The sequence below is a fragment of the Accipiter gentilis genome, chromosome 13 (genome assembly GCF_929443795.1).
Source record: "Accipiter gentilis chromosome 13, bAccGen1.1, whole genome shotgun sequence".
Taxonomy (NCBI): Eukaryota; Metazoa; Chordata; class Aves; order Accipitriformes; family Accipitridae; genus Astur; species Astur gentilis.
The window spans coordinates 33,532,699-33,559,020 of NC_064892.1; the positions used below are offsets into that span (position 1 = coordinate 33,532,699).

Genomic DNA, 26,322 nt, shown 5'->3' on the forward strand with positions numbered 1-26,322 from the left:
ACTCCTTGTGTGTGCTGGCTAAAGGCTGGCAGCTACATGCATCGAGGAGGTATTCATAAATCTGTTACTGTTTTCACACTCCTGAGGTTCAAAACATTGCCTTTGCCAGAAACAATAGCCTTTCCATCTCACTAGATGGGAAGTGGGATCCTGCTGACTCACTTTCTGCCACGGATGCTCCTGCTCTGTCAGTATTTCACTCTTTCTCTACAGTGAGGTCCCATCCCCGCGTGGAGGGATATATGAGCCAACGAACAGGCAGAACGTTTGCATCTGGACCGAGGTTCATGGGCCACTTCATGCTATGTTGCTGACATTTGTTTTCTTTGTTTACTGCAGGGTAGGAGCAAACACCCCATCCATGGGCATTTCAAAGACAAGCAGCTTCACGTGTTGCAGTGAAATCCCCTCCGCTCAGGGACAGAGGTGCGTCAGTCACAGATTTTGTCTGGCTCCTGCTGGCAGGAGGTAGGGTGGTACACAGCCCAAGAAGACACATCTTTCTGTGTGAGCACAGGCTGACACATGTAAAGGTGGGGGACAGCCCATATTCCATGCCCTGGAGCAATTTTATTTGGAAACGGGGCTCAGAAACAGCCATTCAAGTTAAGTTTCTAAACCTAAATGATTCCTCAAACTTCCCTCTCCTACACCCAAAGAAAGTTTCTATCTGTGCTTCTGACCCATTGCAATGCTCTTCCCCTTCTCCCCCACCCTTCTGTGTGTCCATCTCCTGGTTTGCCCAGACTATTTCAGGATGTGTTCCCCTAGTCCTGCTGCTGGGTGTCCTCTCCGCCTTCCACTCTCCAAAAATACTAAAGTAACTGAGACAAAGAAAACCTGGGCTCCTATGTCATTTGATAGCCTATTCACGTAGGTTTTGCATTGTGTCCTCCAGTTACAAGTGCTTGGTCACTATCTGTTTTGCCCCAGGACAGTGTTTCCCTGTTTTACATGTATGGTTTCCTAAGCATGGGAAGGCATAGATCTAATTCTATGCCTACTGTTTAAATTTTCCTCTCCACCTACTTTCAAAAGACATCCTCCTATCTCATTTTCATATCATCCAGTGTGCTCACCGACAGCCAACAGGGAAGGGGAAAAGAAGGTATAACTGAGCACTGTGATATAAATTGAATTTCTTGGAGGATTTTCTTTGGGCTTTAAATGAAGAATGGCTGAGTTACTTGACACGTCAAAATAAATTGAGCTTGCTACCTTTTCCCAGAATTAGAGCAATATTATTTTATCTGCTTTATATTGGGCCAGCAGGGCCCCTGTATGTGCCTTTCTGTTCAGCCTGGCTGCCGTGAGGCTTTGATTTCATCCTCAGTTCCAGGCAGATTCTTCCTCAAAAAACACGTGGCCCTTTTACCTTTCACTTCCTCTTCAGTTTCTCTTCTTTCATGTGTTTTGAAGTTTTGATTTGGCAGAGCTCTGCACAAGAGAAAATGTGGAAGTTAGGAGAAGGAAGCCTACGGCAACATAAGGAACAAGAATTATCAAAAGGAAATTAAAACCTGATATGACAGTGCAGCCTCATTAGAGCTGGGGACATTTCGATGGCCAGAACAATGGTCCCCAAGGCAAGAGCTGATTGTTCTAGGTGAGTTTGTGCTGTAATTGGTTCTGGGTATAAACAGCTCCCTGTGTACTATGTCCTTTTATACAGCATGGCATAAAAGCACCTAATAGTGCCAGCCCCAATCCTGCAAGCAGTCAAAATGCCACAGATTGCTACTTCTGGTAAGGATCTACCTGCACTAGAAGAGATATCCAAAGCTCAGTTACTCTGAGAAAAGAGACCAAAAAGCTGGATGGAGGATGGGTCCCCTGGATATTAAACAGCTGTACAAATGAATTCAAACAGAAAACCTCTCAAAAAACTAGTTCATAATGTACAGCACATGGACAGACAGCTAAAGCACATGGAGCTCTCCTGCCTCCCGTCCCGTACATGGGGTAGCACTCTGCCCAGGCACATCATATTGCAGGACTGGGACTCAGCGAAGCCTTCTGTAATGGCATATTTCGTTTAAGCATCCAAATTTCACACATCAACAAATCAAAACAAGAAATCAGGAAAAATGAGCCTGTTGAAAAAATAGTGTGAGCGTCCTTATTTGTGGCTTCTGGTCTGATTTGCTCTGTTTTTACCAGGAAATCTTTTTCGTGAATGCCAGCTCTGCAACCATTCAGCCTCTGCTCTTTTCTGGCTCATGCATCATCACCAGAAATAAAAAATCCTGCAACTGGAACTTACAATTCCACTGTGAGGCATGAATCAGAAAGGAATCCAGAGTTCTCTCCTACAGCTCCATTAGCTCTGCAGTGCTAATAAAAATTATTTGTTGCTAGCAATTTTTTTGAGCAGAACAGAGCTTTGCAAGACTTCCCAGAAAGGGATCTGCTCTAGGCATTTAAGACTTCATTTGCACACTTATTTTGCTGTTTGTTATTGCACTTCACAGTAGTTATTGATGGTGTGAAATATGTGAAGGAGTTACATGTAGAGCACAGCAAACAGCATTTCGTGACTCTATATTTAATGAGTATTTCTGTCTGTTCTCGTGGGAGCATGTGTCAGTAATGCACAATGCAAGTCAAAAAGACTATGGTGCTCAACTCTTAAAATGCATTACAAGAGCATTCTTCCTGCTTTATGTAACAACATGTAAATGACTTGATCTCACAAACTGGGCATTGTTTTTCCTGCAGATAAACCCAGAATCATTCTGGGTTGCGCAATACAAAGTGATGCCCAAAGTGACTAGGGGGTAAGATAGCTATCCGAGAACCTCGGTTTTACACAGGGAGCAGAGCAGACTAGCTTCAATGCACTGTGTCACTACTATGACAACTGCAGAGCAGATTTTAGATTACTGAGGCAAAAATCCCACTAACATCAACAGAAATTTTGCCTGAGTATGGAATGCAGCGTAGGACTCTTTATTTGTTCACTAGGGGAGGAAGTAATGCCACAGTAAGAAAGCTGTTCTTGTAAGTTATTTATTACTGAGTTTGGGGTTGGTTAGGATTTGTGCCAGGTACTAAATCACTGCAGGTCATGGAAATTTTATTTTTAAGTATTGCTCTTTTGGATGCCCCAAAAATTGCTTTAGCTGTGAATTATTCTGAAAGACCATGACCAATAAAAATGTGCGAACCATAAATCAGAGCCAACACGTCCCTGCTGGAGAACCTGAGTAAAAATAGGAAACCAGAATCAGGACTACTAGGAAATAGGTTCCTTTTTCTTCTGCAGGTATGGGTAAGCATAAATCCTAAGCCCAAGTTTTCACACAGGTTGCCTCAATTATTCCACAAAATTTATAGGTACTTGCAAAAAACTCATGTTTATATGCCCAAGCAACTTCTCTGCATCCTCTATATATTTTGCTTTCTTCTCTCCCCTGTTCTGTGCTCTCACTTTATTGCATGTCCACAGAAAGCCTGGTTCCAGCTTATTTGTCCCACATTTAGCACTGCTGTAATGCACCAATCTTGCAGAGCTCCTTCCAAGCAGCACTTGTCCTAGGGAGGACAAGACTGAGATGGTCAAGGACTCTCTAGATCATCTCCAGCTCAACCTTCTCCAGGTAAAAGCCTGAAAAGCAAGAGAAGGAGAGCCTGCCAGCAGAAAAGTCCAATCATGGAAGGCAGTGGATGTTATACCCTGTCCAAGTTATTACTTCACTCACTACACCCTGTTGCTCTGAGAGCCCATGGAAACCTGTCCAGGCAGGGAAGCACGCTACTGCCGAGAGGTTTGGATCTGTCTGCCAACAATTGCCTCTTGTGTGAGTAAAGCATTTGCGAGGATTTTTACAAGGTGAGGGGTAGGAGAATCTTGCTCCTCCATTTAAGCACCTGGATTTTAGGTGGTGGATGGAAATATTAAGTAATGTGTAAATAATTCTGTTCATATGATGTGTGTCTGTGGGTGGTACTGTTCACACCACCACTTACAACTTCCCTTCGTGTCTCTCTTAGACATGCTGGATTGTCCCTGTGAAGCACCTACCTTTTTCCACTGACTCACATGTTGAACTGACTGACCCTAGGGACACTCCCCAAATGAAATCTCCTGGTTTAGATAATACCAAAACATCCCTTGTTGTGTGACTGCTCTAGCCAGAAGTGATGGGGAAGAAAACGCTCAGGTTGGTTTGTGCCATTTGGCACTTCTTTTTCCCTACCTAAAAGCTGCTAAGCTGAGGTGGATGCTCCTGGGAAGACTGTGACTCTCTGTCCATGAAGCTTTGTTGACAGTGTCTCCAGACAAGTGGTACTTTGGCATTTTCTCATCAACAGCCCCAGCCAGCACTGGTCCAGAGCGGATCCCAACTCTGAATTGTCAGTATGAATCAAAAAGGAAATATGATACATCATATCAGCCTCTCATTGTCACCACCTAGAATATCTAGCAGTCCTTCTTGGACAACCATGCCATGCACAACCTTGAACAGGCTGTTCCCCACCTCCCATTCTAGGGACTAAATAACAGCTCACCCCTCCGCAGGAACCTGTGCACTTTCTTGCAGAAAGAAGGATATAGCCTTGGGCCGATTACAGGGAGTGCATTGTTTGTAACGAGAAGAGGATGATGATGTGTAGCAGTTCAGCTACTTTCCTATCTTGTGACTGTCACACTTCTGACAGTAATTGGCAGAAGAGAAGAAGGGATTACAGCCTCATTGTACCCATGGCAAACATCACTTTGGACACCTTTCCACCGGACTATTCTCTCCTTCTCATTACCCAGCACACTAAAGTCAGTGTTCTGGTTATATACTATCAATGTTATGCTTTTGTAGCTGGCCAATAAAGAGTTGTAAAATTTCATACTTGCAAAACCCAATTTAACACATGCCCTTGTATAAGTAGCTCTTACAAGCAAGGAGCAAGTGCAAAATAAATCATTACATCAATTATTTTCTGTCTGTGCACAAGTTACTAAATGACTTTCTAGTTATCCCTAAACACAAACAGCAATAAAGACAGAGTTTGTTTCTGAGTACTTGTTTCTCTAAATTGTCAGCGAACTGACTACTTGGCTGCTGTTAAATGCATGTTTTAGTGCATTACTGGACTCTGGACTGCAAAGTTCTTCCTGCTGCAAAATTAAAGCCCCAAAGCCTGAATTCAGTATAACATTTAACATGAATATTAACCTGAAGTGCAAGTATGTTGACCTTCACTGGAACTTGAGGTCTTGCTTAAATCTACCAATGTATAACATCTATTTCAAAGCAAGAATTCAGTCATCCCTACCTGAATGGGCTCCTCAACCATGGGGTTCACTATCTCTTGGGAGGCAGCTCCCATACCATATGCAAGATTGGCTACTCTTAGTGCATGGCTAGTGATGGGGACTGTGATGCCTCCAACCACCAGGTATTCATCTCCTATTGTTTAATCCTGACAGCAGAGAATTCTACAGTCATAAAATGCCCAATCCCTGTGACTCATTGAAGTCAATGGAAAAGCTCCCATAGATGTGAGATGGACTCAGATAATGGCCCAGTCTTAGGAGGTGCTAAATGCATGAATTTCAATTGAAGGCATAGGTGTTCAAAAATTGAAAGGTTAAATAGTGACCCTTCTCATGGATAAGCAAAATTTTTATATATAATTTCAAAGATTTCTCAGTAAGGAATTTTTAGTTTGGTGGGGGTTTTTTACATGGACAAATGAAAGGGAAATAACTGAAAAGATCTCTAAGTTCTTATCTCAAAGCACTGAAAAGAGAGAAAGAGTGTCCCTTTACAAGAACTGATGTTTGAAGTTCTGAAGGAACTCTGTCCACCCCAAATTTTCAGCCAGTTTCGCTTCCTATGATCACCACAAGTCCTGTTTGGTTAGACAGAAGAAAGCTCATCATAAAAACAAAACAAACAAAACCCACAAAATAAAACCCCAAACCACCAAAGGAAACAGTAATAGAAACACTTTAGTTTATAAATTCTGTGGCCATTGCCTAATCAATCAAACTTGGAATACATTGAATTCAGCATGTTCACTGTTTGGATGGGCTTACAGGTAGAGCAGATATTTGTGAATGTCACAATATCGCGGAAGAGTACTGTGCAGGAATCAAATTCTCCCGAGGAAGAAATCAGCTCTTAGATGTACATTTCTTCATAAAGGCTTCTATCCTTATTTCACTTAGTGAGTAATAGACTTTGACAACAGATTTCTGTAACTTGCCAAAATTCTATTAATTGGTTTAATAGGTGAAGAAAAGCTCCCTGTAAGCATAGGAAAGATTCCCAACTTTCCCTGTTTGGTAGCTGAATTACACTGACTTGTGGTGTGGACATCTCATTCCAAAGTTTCTTTTTAAATCCCAGCCCAAATATTCTAATATCCTCAGCTATGTTGGACAGAATTTGAGTCGTTTCTCTTTTGCACCTGTTTACAGACAGGATTTTTCTTAAGAAGTGCAAGTGCCCAGAGCCACAGAGCAGACCTCATGCTAAACAGCAGAATGAGACCAAAGAAAACTTAGATGCTGTGCTGTGGAGGTGTGCTGTGGAGTCATGGACTGACAAGTTGGGGACCTGCTAATAAGATACCTCAGCTCCTTTCTCACTCTGTGATTTTTCCTGCCTATGGAAAGCAGTGAGCTGGGGTGGGAAGACAAGGGAGAGTGCATTGAGGAGTTGGGAAGGGTGAGGATATAGATCAGCACCCAGGAATTTAGGAGCACTCTTGTGCCTCCCAGTTTAGCCGTAATCAGAGAATCTCTCTGAACTCCTATTTTCAGTGAAGGAATAAAGGCATAAATTTGCAGAAGTAACTCCAAATTCACGGTCACTCTTTTGTGCAGTCACGCTTTGAAGCTCGGAATTCTACTGCAAATAAACACATGTGAAATGGGCAGCAAATTATGTGTGCTAAATGAGGAGCAGTCAGACACCTCTCGCTGGAGTGACTAAAAAGCGCTTGCTTAGCAAGTGTTGGATGGGACTTTGCTGAGTTGGTATATTCCAGACTGAAGATCAAGCAATACACACGCAATAAATGCCTTCCTTTCCTGCTGTGTACTACTTCTACTTCTTCATAACAAGGTTCTCTTTTAAAAAGCTTCATACGAGTGGTACTCAGGCATGAATTTATGATGCAACTCTCATAGCTGGAGTTCCCAGGCCAGACCTGTTCTTCAGGTGCAGCCATCTGTTCCCCATCACCATAGCCATAAGGGTCCCTGATGACGCTTGCGTGCTCTGGGTGTTGTAATTCATCACATAGAGAAAAAGGATACCTTGGGACTGCTCTGGCAAATACACTGTTCCAAAGGGACCTGCAAAGTTTAAGACTGGACATACTAGGAGGACCATAAGCAGAAGAAAAGAAAGGAACCTGCAGTACCTGCATCCACCTTTTTCCCTTCCTTAAACTGATTCCTTAAGCTTCCTTAAGCCAATGTGTTTCGGCAGCAAGGCATACAGCAAGTCTTTTGTGCCTCCAAATTCTTGGAAAAGATCCTGAGCTCTTCCTTTTTCCTCTCCAGCTGGTTTGAAAGCTCTGTCTCTGCCAGGCGCCACTGTTTCATCAGGATAAGGTTCCTTGTCACGTCATGAGGTGCAATGTCAGGGAGTCGCATCTTCAGCTCCTCTAGTTATGCCAGGCTGCAGAGTTTGGGGGAGCACAAGTACGTCATGCATTGCATGGACTCCATCCAGATCATACATCCTTTAAATAAAAGCACGGGTCAATGACACTATCAATGCACACGTTTTTCTCCTTCACACCTTCCCAACCCATGGATTAGTCTGTGCTAGAAACAACACAATCTAGCAATGCTTAATATTTTTTAGACACATCTAGTAGTACTTGTCCCAACATACTGAGACACTTGGGAAGGAAAGCTGCAATAATAGGCTACTATAAACAACAAAGTAAAGCCTCCTGCACAGGCTGACATAGAACCGTGGCTTCTTCTCCTCACACTGACACACAGAGAGAGCTATACCTCATTCATTGGCAACACTACTCTCTCTCCTTATTTCCATGCCCTAGATGTAGACAATCAGCTCCCCTATGAATTTGGCTCTTGCATCTGGCCACAGAACAGGAGAAGACGATAACTAACCATCTAGGAAGAGCTCTGTACACTCAAAAGGCTTGCCAGGAAACATATCCCACACTTGCTGCAACCAGTCATCTCCCATCCCTGCCCTACAACACAACAAATGCAGGACTTGTTTCATGGAGCAGAACTAAAGACACTTGGAAGGTTTTCCAGAATTTTAACAAACTGTCATCTTCATGGAGAGATGGACAAAGCGTTTCAAAAGAAACTGTTAGGAACCAGGAGGGAGCTAACATCATTGTAATGATGCATTAATGAAAAGATTTTTTAAAGTGTTCATTGACAACCCATCCTTGTTTCTACTAAAGTCAGCACTGAAGCTCTCACTGGGACCAGCTATGACAATGCAAAGAGAATCTGATCGTACCAGAAAATGACATTTAGGATCTTGGGTACTTGAGAATGGACGGCACTAACAGGAAGAAAATCTCCAGAAGAGCTGATATTCTGTATCCCACTTCTTTTTGTATAAAACATATATTCACAAAATCTCAAGTGGCTCAATTTTCTATTTGTTAGTTTGGGGTTTGGTTGTTTGGGTTTTTTTATCTTGTCCTCTCCCTGCTTTCATTCCACAAAGATAGAAGTAAAAAGATACTTCTGACCTTCAGTATGGACTGGTTTCTCCATGATTTAGATGAATTTTCTCCTTTTGCTTTGAGAATGGAATTTGACGACATATTTCCTCCTGCTGAAAATGGGGAAGGTAACTGGTAGGTGGAAGATGGCAAAATATTTATCTAAACAGGTCCCTGGGTTCCATATTGTTGATGTGAACTTCTGAATATTCATATCTGCTTGATTGATCCACAGCTGAAGGAAGGAAGGAAAATTATGAATAAAGATTAAAAAAGCTCTCTTGAAAAGAAATGTAAGATAATGCCACAACGTGTGTTTGCAGATGTGTGTTTGGGGAGAGAAGGAAAGACTGATATCATGGTAAGAGAGGAAAAGAAAAGGAAAAAAAAGACACACTGGATGATGTGCAACCCTGTTTCTCATCCCCACTTTAGGAGGAGAAGGGACTGCTGCTACTATTATCTTGAGGAAAGATCTCAGGGAGCCAATGTTTGTATCAGCACTGATGACGCCAGATTAAGCCACTTAATGTATGGACATCATCATGCTTAATGTAAGGACACTGTCACTCTTAAGTTCCCTCTGTAGTCAAGGGATAAAGACAGGCACTCGAAGAGCCTGATGCATGCTCTGACCTCTGAACCTCTGAAGAGGGTGTTCTGGAGATCTCCCACTGATTATAGAGGCTCTGGTCCTCAGCCGACCAAACTCTTAACTTCTGTGCTTCAATTTCTGACAAATTTGTGACTCCACAGATGCCAGACTTCTCCTTCAGTCTCAGCCCCTTTCCTTGAGGAACACTAATAATGAAGAACACAAAGCCCCAGTCCCCCAGTCCTGAAGTACATCTCACTTTGGGAATGCTGACTAAGCTGGTTTTCATTTCCCAGGAATATTAACACAAGCATCAAGTCAGCAATGTGGTGTTCCTTGATTTCCAACATTAGGTAAGAAAGAATCTGAAAAAAACCCAAAAATCAGTCTATCTGCATCAATTTCACAGTAGGCTGGGGCAATTTGTGCCAGGTAAGGAGCCAGCCCATACACTTATTTCTCTGAAATAAAGGTTTCGTTCCATGTTCAACCCAAGTATACTGCCTTACTGCTTCGTCAAACAGAGCGTGGGAAGGAAATGCACAGCAGAATCTTTTGTCTTCAGCCCAAAGCTTCTCTGGATAAACAGGATCAAAAATAAGTCACAGGTTCTCTGTAAAAAAACATAACAAGGCAAAATAGAGACGCTCAGAGCAAGGAGAGGATTTTGAGAGGCGTAAGTGCTGCTGAAACAAAAAAAGTCTTGCTGAAGGTGCTGGATGCCTTTCTGATCCTTGCACCTTCAGAAACTTTATCTATAATAAACTGGTCCCAGAGCATCAGTCAATTCATAAAAAATTATTTTTATTTTCCACAGAACAAACTATCTTAACAAAACTGATTTGTAGAAACTTGCCAAACTTTTCCATGGGGTGATTTTTATGGGAAAATAGAAAATAGTTTTGTTTCAGATTCTCAAGGAAATCTGAACTATTTCAGTGAACCTTACTTTGCCTGCGGAAATGTTTTTGTTACACCTTTCATCAAAAGAATGAATTGAAAATGTATCTAGCTGTTTTATTCTGGTAAGGAAAGAAACATAAGCTAATGCAGTAGTTTGATATATTTCTATGAAGCAGGCTGGAAGTGATTTTTCTCAGTTCTTGTGACAAGGTGCACATACATTGTCTTATTCTTGGTGAATGCAACCTTACCAAAGTAAAAGCAACAGGTTCATACTGGTGTGCCAAGGGAGAGCCATATAGCATCAAAGAAAGATGAAATCTGCCTGCCTGAAACCAGGTACTGTCATGTGCAAACTAGCAATGATCAAATTAATTTTAAATTCCCGAAGTAAATATAAAAGCAAAACATCAGAAAACCTTAGCATGTTGAAACTGCTCTCCAGTGCCAAATTTCTGCCCACAACATGGTTTTATGAAGGCTGCAGTAAGTCCAGAAAACAAGTTTTGTGAAAATGCTGCCAGAAAAAGATTCCGCACATAATAATGCAAACATATTTTTTTATTGCTATACAAAACTCCTTTGTATAGCACTGGAAGCTACCTCAGTGACTTGTGACATGATGCTTTCTTCATTACAAATAGTCTCATGAAAGCAGAAGAGCAATAATTGCCATTCATGCAGCTTGGTAGATATGGCAGTAACTTGGCTGCCTCAGCCTATGGAAGTTCTGGGGCTGACCAAAGTGCAGTTATTTTCTAATTGCTAGTGAAGAGTTCAAAAAGAAGCAAAAGACAGTCCCCCAAAAAAGCTGAACTGTAGCACATCTCGAATGTATATGAATACATACTGTATATGAATTCTGTCATGTTCTCGATCCATGATCCTTAAAACTGAGATCTTGTCTTTAGCCAGCGTACATATATACGTGTGTGTGTGTCTGTGTGTGTAAACACTAGTGGTAGCAGAGAGCCATGAGAGGTTCATATCCAAAATCTGAGGAGTTATCATTCTGACAAAGAATGAACCATTTCTTCCTCTTCATCATCCTTCCAAACATCAATGTCCCATCTGACACCATCTATCAAGGATGTATTGCATTTTTTTCACTTCAGACACTTCTCTGGAAAGCTAACTGAAAACAATTCTTGTCTCCTCCTCTGGTTGTATAAGCAACCGCAGCAATTACATAACTGCTGAAAAACCAACCTCCTTTCAGGACAAAATGTACACAAGATAATTGAAAGAAACAAAAGGAGATCCAGAATACCTCTTTTTCCTGAGCAGATAACCCAACGCAGCATACAAATGAAAGTTAAGCAAAAGCTCTACTACAATCAGAAGAAAATAAACTCACTGCATATCATGGTCTGGCTGCATTTGGACAAGAAAACCTCTCCCACCAAATCCAAACTCTGCAATCCTTGCATAAATCAATGACATCATCTTTGGTGACTCACTGCCTACAATATTTATATTCAGCAGGCTGTCTCCCTCGTGGGAAAGTGTCTGTACTGCTGAGACCCATAGGTCATTCTGATCCTTGTACAGGAGGTAAAGAGGATGTTCTCTCACCTTGCCTTAATTTCACACACTTTGCACAATATCCCCATAGGATTTCTTTTCTCAATTTCATGACAATGTTGAACAGTTCTTTGTCTCCTGAGAAGCTTCATCTTGGGCTGTCTAGGGAATAGCATAGAGAAGAACATATGTGAGTATGCTCATGTTCCTGTGTATGCCATGAATCATCTTGGTAGACTGTTTTAACATGATACACTCAGATAACACAAAGGCTGAAAGATAAGCACTTACTAAACATGAGATGGCAGTGGTGCATGCAATATTCATTTTGCTTCAGTCTGTGAAAGAGTGATGATGCGTTCTTTCATTACATCCTCATACACTCTTTCTCAAATGCTCTCTTACACATTTTTGTTATGTTTTCCCATTATCTGAGCTGGTCACCCCAGGCTCCCTTTATAGTCAATAAGAAGAAACAGGCATTTCTGCAGTGCAATTCATCTCATCTGAAAAAAAGGCATCTAAAATAGGACAGCTGAATCACAGTTGAGAAGTACCGTTCAGTCATTTACACCTGTATAAAATAGAGTCACTTGCCTTGATTTAGCTCACAATTGCCCTGTGTGAATGGCAAGATAAAGGACAATCCAAGTCATCCATCTCCATCCCTCTTTAAATTTCAAGACTGTAATGTGTGTTATCCCTAAAATATTTCTGGTAGATGAAAAAAACCTTCAAACTGGCAGAGAAAATTGTAAGCAATTTTCCTCATTTCTGTAAATCATTGAATGCACCTCATTATCTTTATGAAAGGCTCCATTTTCTGAATTTGTGTCCATTCTTGTTTTTTCTTTGGGCTCTTAAACTTCTGCAGCACAAGGAACACTACATGCTTCTCTCCCCCTTTGCATTCCTCGTCTTGATTAAAAATTTCCATTGTCACTCACTGTTGAAGAATTCTGGCAACAGACTCTAGGTTACCTGATTTAAAAGCAGTCATAGCTTCATATTGTGGCCTAATCGTTTAAGTAAATTACTCTACATCAAATCCTGCCGTTTTTTAAAGTTTATAGATGAAACATCTTTTCTCTTCTCCCTCACCTGCATTTTGGCTGTTATCTAGTTCATCAACAGGACTATTAGGTATAAAATATGCCACATAAGGGACAATTATAACCAGATTTAATAATGATTTATATTCCTGCATCTTTGAAAATCTCATAGAATTTTAGTCAAGGCATAATGATTCCAGATTTACACCAGAAGAACTGAATTCAACATCTGGCTTAGAATTTCACCGAGAGTAAAACTGGTTCAAACTGTGAAGCTTCTGTGTACATGTGCTAGTGGATGGAAAGTGCAAGAAAATGGGTGTCTTTCTGAAATGGAAACACCAGGCAATTTTATAATTATATTACTAAAAGCTGGGGAAGCAAGTTGTGTCTCCCACACCCAACATAAAATTATAAAGCCAAAAATACGATGTTCATCTGACCCTTTAAATGCTATCTCAATTATTTTCTGTCTATGGTATTTATAGAATATCTGTCACTCCATACAGGCACCAGCTGCATAACCACAGCTATTTGGATAGGATCAAGTTAAAGCCATAGGACTAAGAGTAGCAACCATTAATTTCTATTATGATTCCCACTGCCCACAACAACGTGATGCTCCCAGTAATACATACACATGTACAGAAAATAAATCCTGATCTTCAAATGAACAACCCGTGCTGTCTCTTTGCAAATGGATAGGTCTTAAACACCAAACAAGATCTCAGGCACTTTTAAGCAGAGATAATGCAAATCATGTGTTGAATCCAATGCAGAGCATTTTTTGACACGCAAAGGTATGGCTCACAAGTAGCTTAGGCTTTGTTTGTACAGCCTCTGCCAGCTTCGATTGCCCTGGTAAAGGGAATACCATTCCCAGTCTGTCCAAGTGTCACCACCTTACCTACTGGTCAGCTGTGCTGCTCCTCTAACAGCTCCCCATCTATTTCATCTGAAGCCTGGCATGCAGAAACACACTGCCATTTCAGAAGAAAAAAATAGGGCAGAGTAGGAGGGGCCCAGAGTTGAAAAAATGAAGGATTTTATATTATGGATCCCTGCCTGTGACTACACTTCCTCAGAAGGTGTCCTCCATTCACAGGTTTCCTTGAAGCAAGACCGTCAGGGCATGCCTGGCCAGGAACCGTACCCACGAGGTAGCACTTCTGTCTTACCTGGCATGACATGACAAAGGCTGCTCCTGGCAAAATAGCAGTGAAGAAGCATTGCTCTGTCTGTCCTCCTTTCCACACAAAAAGATGGGGCATTCATTTCCGAGCAGAACTTCGTAGCGTTTCCAAAGACCTACAGATATTAAAAATACCTCAGACGCATCAGGTGCCAATGAAATCAGCATGCTACCTGTTTGACCTAAAAGATATGTCTTGAGCAAAGATCAGGAAAATAAACTAACCTGGAATGAGGCGTCCCCTTTTGTTTGCTTTGTGGAGGTTTGTATTTATGTTTTGAGGTATTACTAATGAAAATCAAGGCTAGTTTGGGGCAGGCCCCAGAGGAGGGCTGCTTGTCTCTCATGAGCTTTGGTCATCCACAGGGAGAAACAGAGAGGGCTGTCGATCTCATGCAAGTGTGAATTCAGAGAACAAGGCACTGCCTCCTGACGCAGAGATGCTATGCTCTCCATTAGCCCGAGCAGTGATGTCCACTTCACCACTGTGAAGGGACAAAGTCTAGGATGGGCTTGAAGGCACCTGAACTGAGCTCCTCATGAAGGATTGGACAGAATCTATGGAGTTCCTGGAGGCAGGAATCATCTGATCTGCTGAATAACTGCAGACTCCATTTGGTCCATTGACTAGATCTCCTTTGTCTTTCATGGGAGCTTAGACATCTAACTTGGGTGTGGACATACAGACATCTGAACTTAAGTGTCTACAGTCTGGATGTGAATGGGGACTACATTCCACTGCTTAGTTTTGCACCGGCGTGCTGATGCCCCATGAAGCCTATCTATAAGAAGACTGATTAGATCTAGCCAAATGGAAGTGTCACTTTGGCATCTGAGGGAAAAGCCTGCGACACAGTCTAATGCAAAGGTGGTGAGCAGAAGTAGAGTATATATACGTGCTCTTTGCATATCCTTTCACCAAACCCAGGTGAAAGATCCCATCGTCTGTAGGCTTACCTTGGGATGGGAAATGACTCCCTCTTTCCCTCAGAGAGACGCTACAGGCAGATCTGCCACAATCTGACATCTTGGCATGACAGCAAGGTCTGCTGGGAGGCACTGGGATAGATGTCAGTGCTCTCTGAGCCATAGAGAAGCAGCAAACTGTCTTTACTTAGCGTGCCACAGGCTTCTCGAATCAGTAACGTCATCAGCCACAGCATAGGTCATGAAGGTGTTTTTGACTCCTGTCTGGGTTCTGAAAAATACAGAGGATAATGACTTCAGGTAACACAGAGGGAAAATCATCCAATCCAGCTCCCTCTGAAAATGATCCTGCCAGTGATAGGGCTGAGCACAGGAGAACCAGGAAGCAGGGCCCAGCATTCTCTAAACCTCTTAATTTTATAAAAGCAGTTTCCAAGGAACGATAAAGAAATTGAATCCATCTCTGTTAAGTAGTCTTTGGAGTGGTGGGCTGAGGGGAACGCAGCAGGCATGGAGGGGTTCCTCTGTGCTTCCTCCAGGAGGTATGGTTCCTCAAACAGAAACATGAGTGGAAAAAAAAGCCATGTGAGAAAAGAAAATACAGTCCTTTAGCCTTATCTCTTTGGAGACCCCATCTCTTGATGTTTGTTTACTCTAAGCATTTTCAACTCAGTGCAGAGCTCTCTTCTCCTCCCCTGTTGATAAAGAAGATCCATAGATGCTCTAGATAAGAAAACCAGGCAGAAGGCCACAAACAATCATTCCTCAGAGCGTGTGTGTAACCTGCGTCCCTCTGCATCTTCTGCACTTGAGCAACTTCCAGAGGCCCTACACAAGACCCTGGTCCTGGTGTGTCAGATGCTACAAAAACCTGCCTAAGAAAGAGTCTCTGGCCCAGTGGGAGCAGGGAAAGGCTGAGAAGGAAAGAAAGATGGCATGAGTTTAGAGGAGTGGTTAACACCAAGGTTTCAAAAGTAGGTTTTGGATACCCAGTTTGAAATACTTCAGAGGACCTGATCACCAAGTATTTTAAGCTAATTACCTAAAATCACTACAAGTTTCGGAAAACCTTGACCTGTGCCACTGTGTTATGATAAACAGTATTTCCCTCTACACAGGCAACGTTCAGGATCGAATGCTGATCTCTCAGTGCCCTTTCCTACATCAAACATCACTCTTACCTACCTAGTGAAACTCCTGATAGACACAGGTCCTGTCATGATTGCTTTCTAGATCTAAGATACTAATGGCATAAAGCAGCCAGTAGTAAATTCAAGTATCTTCCCAGTGCAGCTACTGAGGTTGATCTAATTTGCAATCCTTTTCTGATGGCCCTGTAAGCATCATCAAAGCAGCATAAAAACTGCAGAGGAAGGGACAGAGGTATATTCAGGCTACCCACAGTGTGCTTAAGTATATGACTCCTTCCCACTTAGGATTAAGAGCACTAGATTTGAGCAGCTCCGGTAGCAGGAGGTAGCAGGCAGGCTGAATGGCACATTGCTCTAAGATACCACACATGTTGCAAAGAAAAGACTTGCGATTCATTTCACCTACCTTTGGACTGCTAAAAGTCATGCATGTCGTCAGAGCTAATTGCCTAGAGCCCTCTTATAGACTGTGAGAGAAACGTATTTTCAGAAGGTGATTCATCCTACCCATCCTACCCCCGAGATGAAGAGCCGGCATGAATGGCTGTCAGCCTCTGATGACTGCACAGGGAGCCAAGGCACGGCTTATACTAGATCCATAAGTCTCTAGCTGGTGAGAGTCATCCCAGCCAGAGTTATATGGTTGAATATGAGCCCATGTACCCTGTCCAGAAGGGTTCATATACATGCATTTCTTTACATCTAATAAAAAATGCTTGTATCAGTCAGTCCTCTTTCTCTGCATCCTCTTGTACTTCGGCTACATTTATCATTAAATTTTTCTTCCTTTTTCTCCTTGATATTAATGCAAGAAAGCACTACCAAAGAAATACAGTTATAGTGGGGGAAAAAGGAGGAGTAAACCACACTGTGTGCAAACCCATTTCAGAGGCTGAGAGCAGAAAATCAGAGCACAGGCAGAACAGCCTGAGTGTTTCTGGCGAGCTTGCAGGCACAACACAAGTAAACATCTGAAAGACAAAACTACTATCGGCTCAGCATAGAAAGCAAGCTGCCAGATCCAGACAAAAATGAGTGCGAGGCCCAACCTAAGCATGTGTGTGCACGCTCAAGAGAGCCAGAAAATCTCTACAAATGTCACCATCCACTCTGGTTTGCTATATGGGCCCCAGAGGCCAAGAACTTGACTCTCGGATCTTTTTTGTGCAAACTGTGACATCTCAGACTCACATCAAGAGCTTTCTATATGTTTTGGCTCAATATCTGCTCCCAGTTATGTTGGTGGAAGGAACTTCAGATGCACACCAACCTAACAGAGTTTATTTTGCCATCTGTCTGTGTTTAGTCTTCATATTAATAATTAAGGCAAGCAATGCAGATTGGGATGGAAATTCTTTCCTGAGGAAGAGAGCTGTGTGCCATGCAAACCACCTAGCAGCCGCTGAAGCTGTTGTTTCAAAAATTACTAGTGAGAAAACTCACTGCTCATTTTTCCGTAAGTATCGGCATTTCTAGGATGTCCATTGCCATGGGCCTGTTATTTAACATTCTGCTGAGCAAAAGCATGCCCCAAAAGTAATGGGCTCGGTTAATAACATGCTGTGAACTTTGTTAGGGTTTTTTTTTAGCTATAAATGTACTTTCTGCGGTCTGTTAACAAAATCATCCTTCCCGTCAATGAAACAGGGCCATGGAGAAGCGAGCTGCATAAGTTTCCCCTGATGGAGTTTTTCCCAGCCCGTGCCACCGCGCAGGGTTATTTGCACAGAGAGCCCTTCGCTGGTTCAGGAAACCCTTCCAGTCAAGGCCACCTTCCTCAAAAGGGTCGTCAGCATTTAGTGTGGCCTTGGCTCATGGCTTTCCTCCACCCAAGAGAGGGGTGGTGAGCCACCAAGTGGGTCTCTGTCAGCCATTTGCCGCTGTCTAACACAGATTGTCGAAATGAACAAGTCTTTTTTTATGATATGCAACACATGAAATCCCAGAGGGGAAAGGAGAACCTGGGAATAGGTAAAGGCATTATTAATCCCAGGGACAAATGCATCTGTCACCACCGATGTGGGATGTCTTTGCCTCTTCTGAGTTGTTTCCTGATTTACACTGAGCACAAGCCACTTTCTTTCTATGGGGATATGACTCAGCACTGAATTTTGGCACAGGCTGCTCAGAATTAATTATAATTGTGAAGTGCAGAGCTGTGGGGGCCCCGATTCTATTGATAATCCTTCTCACCATGTAATGAGATTTTAACCCCCTTTGGCCCCATTACAAAAGTCTCCATGCAGGACCAGTACTTCTCTTCTGGAGGATGAAATACTTACTTGAGTTTTTTCCCAGGTCTCTTTACCAAAGTTCTCTATAGTAAGAGATTTCAGACAGGAATTGATAAATCCACACTAAGGGGAGGGAAAACATTAACATATTATACTTCATGGAATAAAAGGGGAAGAACAGAGCTCTTGAAATGCTAGTTAAAATGTAATGGCATGCCTCTAAAGAAAACAACAATGGCCTCATTTTTGTGTACATTTGTTTTTTAATAGCTGTGCTCATTTTGACCCCCAGTCCTAAATTCTTCACAGCAAGTTTCCATAAAGAAAACATAGTAAATTTTGAAGCAAGAGTGTAATTAAAGACAGTTACAAGAAAATAATCTCTGGGTAATCTGAATCCTTTTAGAACCAATATGGTTAAACTATTGACAGAAAAAAGCAGGGAAATTAATGGATCTCATATCAGACTTGAGTGAAAGGCAACTGTTTCGTTTGGGAAAACCACAGAGCAATTGGCATTTTAATCTGACTTACAAAGCTTGCTATTGAATTTTTTTAAAGTGTTCTCTCACCGCATATTTTCATCTTAAACAGTGATACTGAACGAAGCTCACCATGGTTTGGCTGTCTGCTTGCAGCTTCTGCAAGGCAGGTGCTCTCGGCTCTTCGCAGCAATCAAGTTGCTCCTGCTTGTTGCTGTTCTGGCAGACCAACTGTGAGTTTCTTTTCTTCTTAATTTCTTTTTTTTAATAGTACATCCGTTTTGAATGTTTAGAGCCCATGGTACACAGGACTGAGAGATCCATGGAGAAATATAAACCCCAGCATTTGCTTTTCTATATATGCTTTCCTAGGAGAGCAGGGCATACTGTTTTGAAGGAAACAAAGAGAAAAATATTTATGTTGGGCTGAGCCTGAACTGAGTGTTTCAAGGTGAAAACATGAAGTTGCTCAGGACATGTTGGGGGGGGGGGGGGTGGGTGTGTTACTTCTAACTGAGCAGACTCAGGTTTGAAATCTAGAGATTCTGGAAGCAGGCTGCTCACTTCTTTGAGTGCTGCTGTTAAGCCAACCCAGATGCCATCCATCTGTCTGTGTCTCGGGGTACGTCTAGCCAGCCAAGTGCCATCCGTTGCCTACCCGGGCTCTCAGCTGACCAGGTCCTCTCCACAAGTTGCAGACCAACGGCACCCGGCAAGTCCTGCGGATCTTTGTCACCGTAAGGCATCACACCACATGAGAAGCAGAAAGACCAAATACTGTGTTTAAGAAGGCAACACGTGCACTGAATCTCTTCATCCTCAGATCTCTTCTAGGTTATTTCATTTCCTCCCATCTTCTGTTTCCCTTCAGCCCCCTAAAGTCAACAGACAAGCTCCAGCTCTACCACAGTGAAGGAGATCAGACTCTGATCTGTCATATCTCACTTCAGGGTAGAACAAGTCTGAAATTGTCTCCTAAGGAACAGGAAATGTGGTGGGATGTTGCCATAACCACTTGTCTGCGGAAAATGCCATGTTGTCATGTGCAGGTATCCCCTGGCAGAGGGGTACTTTTGCAAGAGCCCTTGGACATAATTGTGTGAATATAAGAGCAGCAGCATTTCTCATATTCATACAGCATTTGTAACTGCACTTCCAGGAACATTATCAACAAATCCTTAGGGTCCAAGTTATATGGAAGCATCAGTAACAACCAACAGCCTTGCAGGAAGAGAGTGGCAAGGGCTGCGGAAGCCTGACAAAGGTGTGGGACAATTCTTTCTTTCAGAACTACACCACTCGAGGGCTTAAAGTTTGTGGGCTTAGAGGCAGACAGACTGGGCTAATTCTGGACTTCTCATGAGTCTAATTTAATTCCTAGAAGTGGAGCTGTGTCCGCTCAAGCTTGGCTCCAGACCAGCTTTTCCAAAAGCAGTCAGGCACCAGTGCAATTGTCAGAGTCACTTAACTCCCACTGATGCTAGTTACGTGCCTTTTGAAAATCCCACTCAGGGCAACTGCAAATCTGGCCCCGAGTATACTCACTTCAGTTTATTCAGCTGTAATTATAGGTCAGCTCTGCTCACACTGGAGCCCTTCCACCAAACTGCTCACTTTCCTGGCACAGCAAAGACCTATATCATTGAGGTGAGGGGGACAAAAATTAATTCTATGTATTGGAAACTGAAAAGTGAAGCTATTGAAGGGTAAGAATGTGATGAATCAGTTCTCTACAGTGAAGTGATACTAAAGCTAGCTCTAACTTAGGAACAGCACGGAGTATTTTATTGTTGATCAATCCCGCTCTCCCTTTACCGTTCCCCATACAATCATCTGGAGACAATGGTACTGTGTTTGTCAGTTAAAAAGGACACAGTGTCATACGTTAAACTACAAGCAAGACCAGACTAAGAGCCTGCATGTGAGCAGTCCCAGTGCTGATGTTATACCTGGGCCTTATTAATGCAGGGAACCTCATTAATCTGAACACTTTGGGACCATACAGCCATCTGAATTAATGAAATTAATCCCGTTGCTGATGTGTAGTCATAACCAGTGCAAAGACAAATTCCTTTCTTTTTTTCCTGTAAATGAGTATTTTGGCATAAAACAAAGCAAGAAACCTCAAGAAGTTTAGTGTGCACGAACTAAATATAAACATACCCCTGGAAGACACAGCAGCAGCTGATGCAGGAGCAGGTTAGCTTTTGACTAACTGAACTGCCTGGATTAGCAAATTCTGGAATAATAGCATTACAGGCCCCAAGAAGCTGGAAACATCACATATTGATTCTCCTGGGCCTTGGAAGGAACTTCAGGATCAGTTCAGAAACTCTGAGCTCAGGCCTATCTCAAGACTGAACTTCTGAATCTTCAAATCCTCTGTTTATTATTTTTAATCCATCTTTGTATTTTCTGTGCCTAAGACTGCATTGTTTCTGGCAATGACATTACTTTGTCCATTTGTTTCCAGACGCAGTCAGAGGCAAGTGGTCAGCATCTCTGACATGATTTACTGAGGTCTCAGTGTCCCCCATGATGTCATGGCTATTTATTTCCTAAGGAAATCATCTCCGTGGAAGAATAAACTCATTTAAAGAACTAATGTTAATTGGAAACTGCCAAACAAATGCTTGTGAATTAAGGAACCTAGAAGTGAATACCAGATAAACAGACTGACCGTCTGTTGATGAAGCAGGACGAAACACTTCCCTTTCCCTTTCATCCCCAGTTCTCTTGCTGATCAGAGAAATAGGAGGGCTGCAGAATAGCTAGGAATGAACTGCCACCGTGTGGCCAAGGGACAGTTTCAGCTACCTTTCTAGAAATCTCCTTCAAGAACCGTTGCCCTGAGATAAGTGACAGTCCCCAGCACTTACTAGTGAAAGTTTTCTGCTCGATCACACGTTTCACTTCGGCAGCACTTGCAGTGACTCCCTAGCAGTGGCCATAGGCTTCTCGGTGAGGTCTTGCTCCCTTCTCAGTCTCACTTTAATAAAAGGGTGGCACACATCGCTTTTAATTCCATAAATTCTTTTTATATTTTCTCTAAGAGGTCACCTCATCTTCTGACAGGGGTCAGGGTATCATAATCACTGAGCCATTCAGGTGATGATGCCTGGTCTTGCCTTAAAAAAAAGATAATTTTTTTAATATGACAAGCCTGTTTGTAGAAAACTTTTCACCATGCACTAAATTACTGCTAACAAGTAACAGACTCTACCCTCTGCTTCTCAGTCTGATCTGAAGCATCTGGGCTCATACGTTCTGATGTGCCCTCAAAATTCTTTCAGAACATGTTTTTCTAGCCATTAAACTCAAGCTACATCGAGAGTCATTCCACTGACTTGGTGCAACTTGGTTCCACTTTACCGTGGGCATAACTCAGAGCTACAGGCCCAAAAGGTGGCAAAAGTCCCCTAAACACAGCCTGCTGCGACTGGCCAGGTTCGTGCTGCTTTCATCTCGTTGTGGACCTGCTCCACCACGAAAACGTAACAGGCACTCTCCTGAATTTGCCCAAGCAGAACTACAGACTGACTCTACAGCTGTGAAAATTTTGAAGACATCCACTAGGTGCTAATCTAATATTTTTTATACACTTCATTCAATCTGGAGCAGCAGATAACTATGTATCTTTGCTATGCATTACTTTGGAGGACTTCCTGCATTACTTAATGTGGTGCTGACACCTTCTGCCTTCATTGTAACTTTATGGCACTGAAAGATTCAAACCAGAGTGTACATCTTGTCCAGCTGCCAACTTTCCATTAGCTGCCTATATTTCTTCTGTTTCTGCCAGACGCTTACAATTTCAGCTCACTTATGTGCATCATGACTACACTGAGTTGCTCAACACAGAAGGACAAAATGATTTTGAATCCCCCAGGATGTGATTTCTTCAACAGACTTCATCTATCTTCAGTTACTGGATTCTTGTACACAGTGTGTTTAGTTTCTCATGGACAGCTGTGGATGCGGTGTCACAGAAATTCATAGCCAGAGCCCCTTCGGAGCTAGTGCTCAGCAATGGCACTAGCTAGAGGAACCTGAAATACCCCAGTACTTCAGCCAAGGCGGATTTGAAACAATAAAATAAGAGATGCTCTCCTAAAGATCTTGCCTATTATGCCAGTGCACTCTGGGAAAGAGCTTTCAGGGATCAGTGCTGCAGGCAACGCTCGCACACGGTGGCCTTGATCGATGGAGCTCCTAGCTGATGCACTTCATTATCAGGGCCTGGGGGCATGACTGAAAGAGCTCACTAATAAGCTCTGCAAGGGATCTAGGTCAGACAGAGCTCTGCCTGTCATGAATAATTCTTCTGTACAATTTGCATTGTGAGAGCACCTAGAGTAGGTGCTTCATTTCAATGTCGCAACGCCTGAAAATAACTGCTTGTTGCAGCGAGGTCATTTAGAGCGCCTAGCCAGGGCAGAGAGAGTCCCTTCGGTGTCTGTGCAGAGAGCTCTGCCTCCAAAGCCCTTGGGGAACAATTCCGAGCAGCAAGAACACCTTTGCAGAGCAACCGACTGCTCCTGGGAACTGCGTGGAAAGCTGCCTAGAGACAGTCCGTGTTGGGCAGGGGCACGGTTCTGCCTTGGGGCAATACAGAGCATGCTGCCATCCACACTAAACCCTTCTCTGAGGAGGCAGCTAACACCGAGGATGGAAATACTTCCCTTTCCTCTTCCTCAACTGCCCTGTTCCAGCACAGGTAGCGCAAGACCCGGCTTCTGGGCTTGAACCCCCAGGTCCCACCTCCCCAGGTTGTGCCCTAACGTGCTAAGGCCACTCTCCATAGCTCTGCTGGAGCTGAGCCATGTCCAGTGAGAAGCGCAGAAGGGCTAATATGCTAGAAGAAGGAAGATGCCTGCCTTTATGGGACAGGAGGTAAAAAATGTTCTCAGAGAAAAACTGCTTTATTTTACTCACTTAATTAAAATTTCCTAAGATGATAACAGGCTTGAAGTGAGCTTCAAGAAAAGGAAAGAAAGAAAAAAACTCACAGAATCCCAACTGAAATTACAAATCTTATTTTCCCCCTCTGTCTCTTGTCCATAAAAGCAAATGTATTTCATACTGGAGTTTGTGTGCTGGACAGCAGGAAGACCCTTAAACCTCTGCCACAGCCCAATGACCAGAGATACCTCTGGTTTACAAGGACAGACAAGAAGTCACAGGGAAGGTCAAATGTGCTGAAGCAGTCTGGTTCTGCACATTGCAGTGCATCCTTAAAACAACAGCACAAAGATCAGCTACTCCAATGAGTAAAACCTTGGCACTATGAACATAAAGCGCAGCCCAGGACAGAACACTGTTGGAATCCTTTTATTCTTCTTTCACCAGTATTTTATTTATGCACATGCCTAATTCTGTTATAGTAACTCAAAAAGACAGTGAGGTTTTCTGTCAGCATCCATCCATGCCGCAGGTTCTAGTAGCAAAAAGGTGACCACACACTCAGTAAAAATGTTCCTCAGCAGCTTCAGCATGAGATTCTGCTTGGAGAGGGGTTTCAGGGTGCCAAAAATGTATACTTTTGAGCACTGTCCCCCTTCTCTCACACATACACAGAGCCACAGCCTTGAGGCATGCTGGGAACAAGGGGTGTGTTTGGAGCATGCTGTGTTCTGGCTATCTGACCTGGCTGAGTGGCCTTAAATGATCCCATGTCAAAGGCAGAACAGCTTTAAAGACAGTTACGATGTTCAGTTCAGGGCAGTCAGGACAGGACTGGAGAGGTACAAAAGCAGCAACACTGTATAAAGAATACAGACTAATTATGAGAAGCACCGACAGCAGGGGAAAACCCCCTAGACCTTAATTTAAACTCTTCATGAATGCGTACCAATGAACTTGGTTAAAAAGGTCATTTTCAAGAGGATATAGACTAGACAAAGAGCGGCAAAAGCACCTCCAGAATTAAAGTGCTAAGAAACAATTCCTCCCTCCCCTTCATGAACACCACTAGAAAAAGAAACCAAATGCTTTAATTGAACAGGAGATGCCAGCTCTGAATGGAGGAACATATGGGGTTTTGGCACTCTCCTATCTCATGACAGAAAGTGTCCTAGATCAGCGAGATCTGAGAGAGGTACTTGCACCTGGTGGCAGAAATGCTGTTTGAATAACTCAGTCCCAAAGAGCAGGAACACAAATCAGCAAGAATTGCCACCTGCCAAATGTTCTGTGTGGTGGGCACAAGGTTTATGGAGGTTATGATGTATCAAAATTATATCGGTGGCCAGTGCCTTTGGAAATTTATCCAAGCCTGTGGACACAAAAACTACTGAACATAGAAACAAGAAATCACCAGTGAATCGCCAGCTGGTCATACCAGCGCTGCCATGATCCATCTGTCACAGTGAACCACCGATAGAACACAATATGAAAAAAATCAGAGTAAGCAAAGGCTTGATCCCAAACATATTAGCAAATTCTTAAGACAAAGCATGAGCTGGGGGATGTGGCTCAGACATGATATAAACGGTATTGCCCTATCTGAAGGGCCATAGATGGGTATTTCCACAGGGTGCTCTCTCCTTCTCACTTTCTATGCATTTTTACACTGCTGTACATCAGTAAAACAGGCAGAGTATGGGTCTTAACAATTCCAAATATCACATGGAAGACATATCTCCAGGACAAAAGAGCCTGACTTCTAGACTGCATTCTTCCCAATATATAGTCTTTAATGATGAAGTAGCAGAATTCCAAATATTGGGTATAATCGAAAGCTGATGCAGTGGATTTGTCTGCAAATTGCCTTCTGCCCTTGAGAACAACCTTTGCTCCAATTTATTCACAAAGTGTTCTTCTCCAAGACATTAAGCTTTACTAATGTACACTGGGATGTCTAGATTCGGCAACTGGGTGTTAAAATAGATGAAAACTAGCAGGTGGTGTAACCATGTGAAAAAAGTTGTATACATTTTTGCATGCAGTGAATCCCTTGATGTTGTATCCAAGGCCAGAACCATTCCCAATAGCAAGCAGAGTACAAGATAACTTGTTATTCCAAAACACAGCTTTCTAATGCTCATTCCTTCCCTGCAGCTTCTTCTGCTGGTAGCACAGCCTGCTTGTACCTCAGTGCTTCTGTATACGCTCAGATCACAGAGTCAATGATGGCACATACAAATTTTCTCATGCAAAAACAGGAGGAAATTCTACTTCACTGCTCTGAAGTTGGAAACACTGGTGCAAATGCTCCAACATATTCACTGAATTGCTTGAACTGCTTTGCAGTACTGGAGTCAGAAGAAAAATGACTGCACCAGGCAATCTCTGAATCATTGCTTTCAATAACAGCACTAGAAAAAAGGCTTGTCAAGTTGGAGTTCCCCCCAAGCTGAATGACAAAGCAGTATTGTTAGGCACAATGAAATCAATAAGTTAAACCCTTATGTGAGTCCAACATTGGAATAGCCATGGCTTGAAATACATCCCACACAAAGAACCTTCAGTGACTGCATACGTCACTTCTAGAGGGTAAGAGATGGATCAGAGGTAAAAAAAAAAAAAGCAAGTCTTACATGCCCTTTTTCATGTATTCTATCTTCAGATGAAGAGGGAATATTCTT

At 42.7% G+C, this 26,322-nt stretch overlaps 1 protein-coding gene across 1 annotated transcript; it reads right to left on the reverse strand.

The window, feature by feature from the left end:
• Positions 1 to 1,167: 1,167 nt before the first annotated feature.
• On the reverse strand, positions 1,168 to 19,069 carry LOC126045171 (receptor-type guanylate cyclase gcy-12-like). The gene is made up of 7 exons (XM_049815882.1): positions 18,869 to 19,069; positions 18,303 to 18,377; positions 14,900 to 15,140; positions 13,929 to 14,058; positions 11,750 to 11,860; positions 4,200 to 4,349; positions 1,168 to 1,437 (listed from the first exon to the last, which is right to left on the reverse strand). Exons 3-7 carry the CDS (start codon positions 15,030 to 15,032, stop codon positions 1,296 to 1,298), a joined length of 666 nt encoding a protein of 221 aa, XP_049671839.1. The 5' UTR covers positions 15,033 to 15,140; positions 18,303 to 18,377; positions 18,869 to 19,069; the 3' UTR covers positions 1,168 to 1,295.
• Positions 19,070 to 26,322: the final 7,253 nt, after the last annotated feature.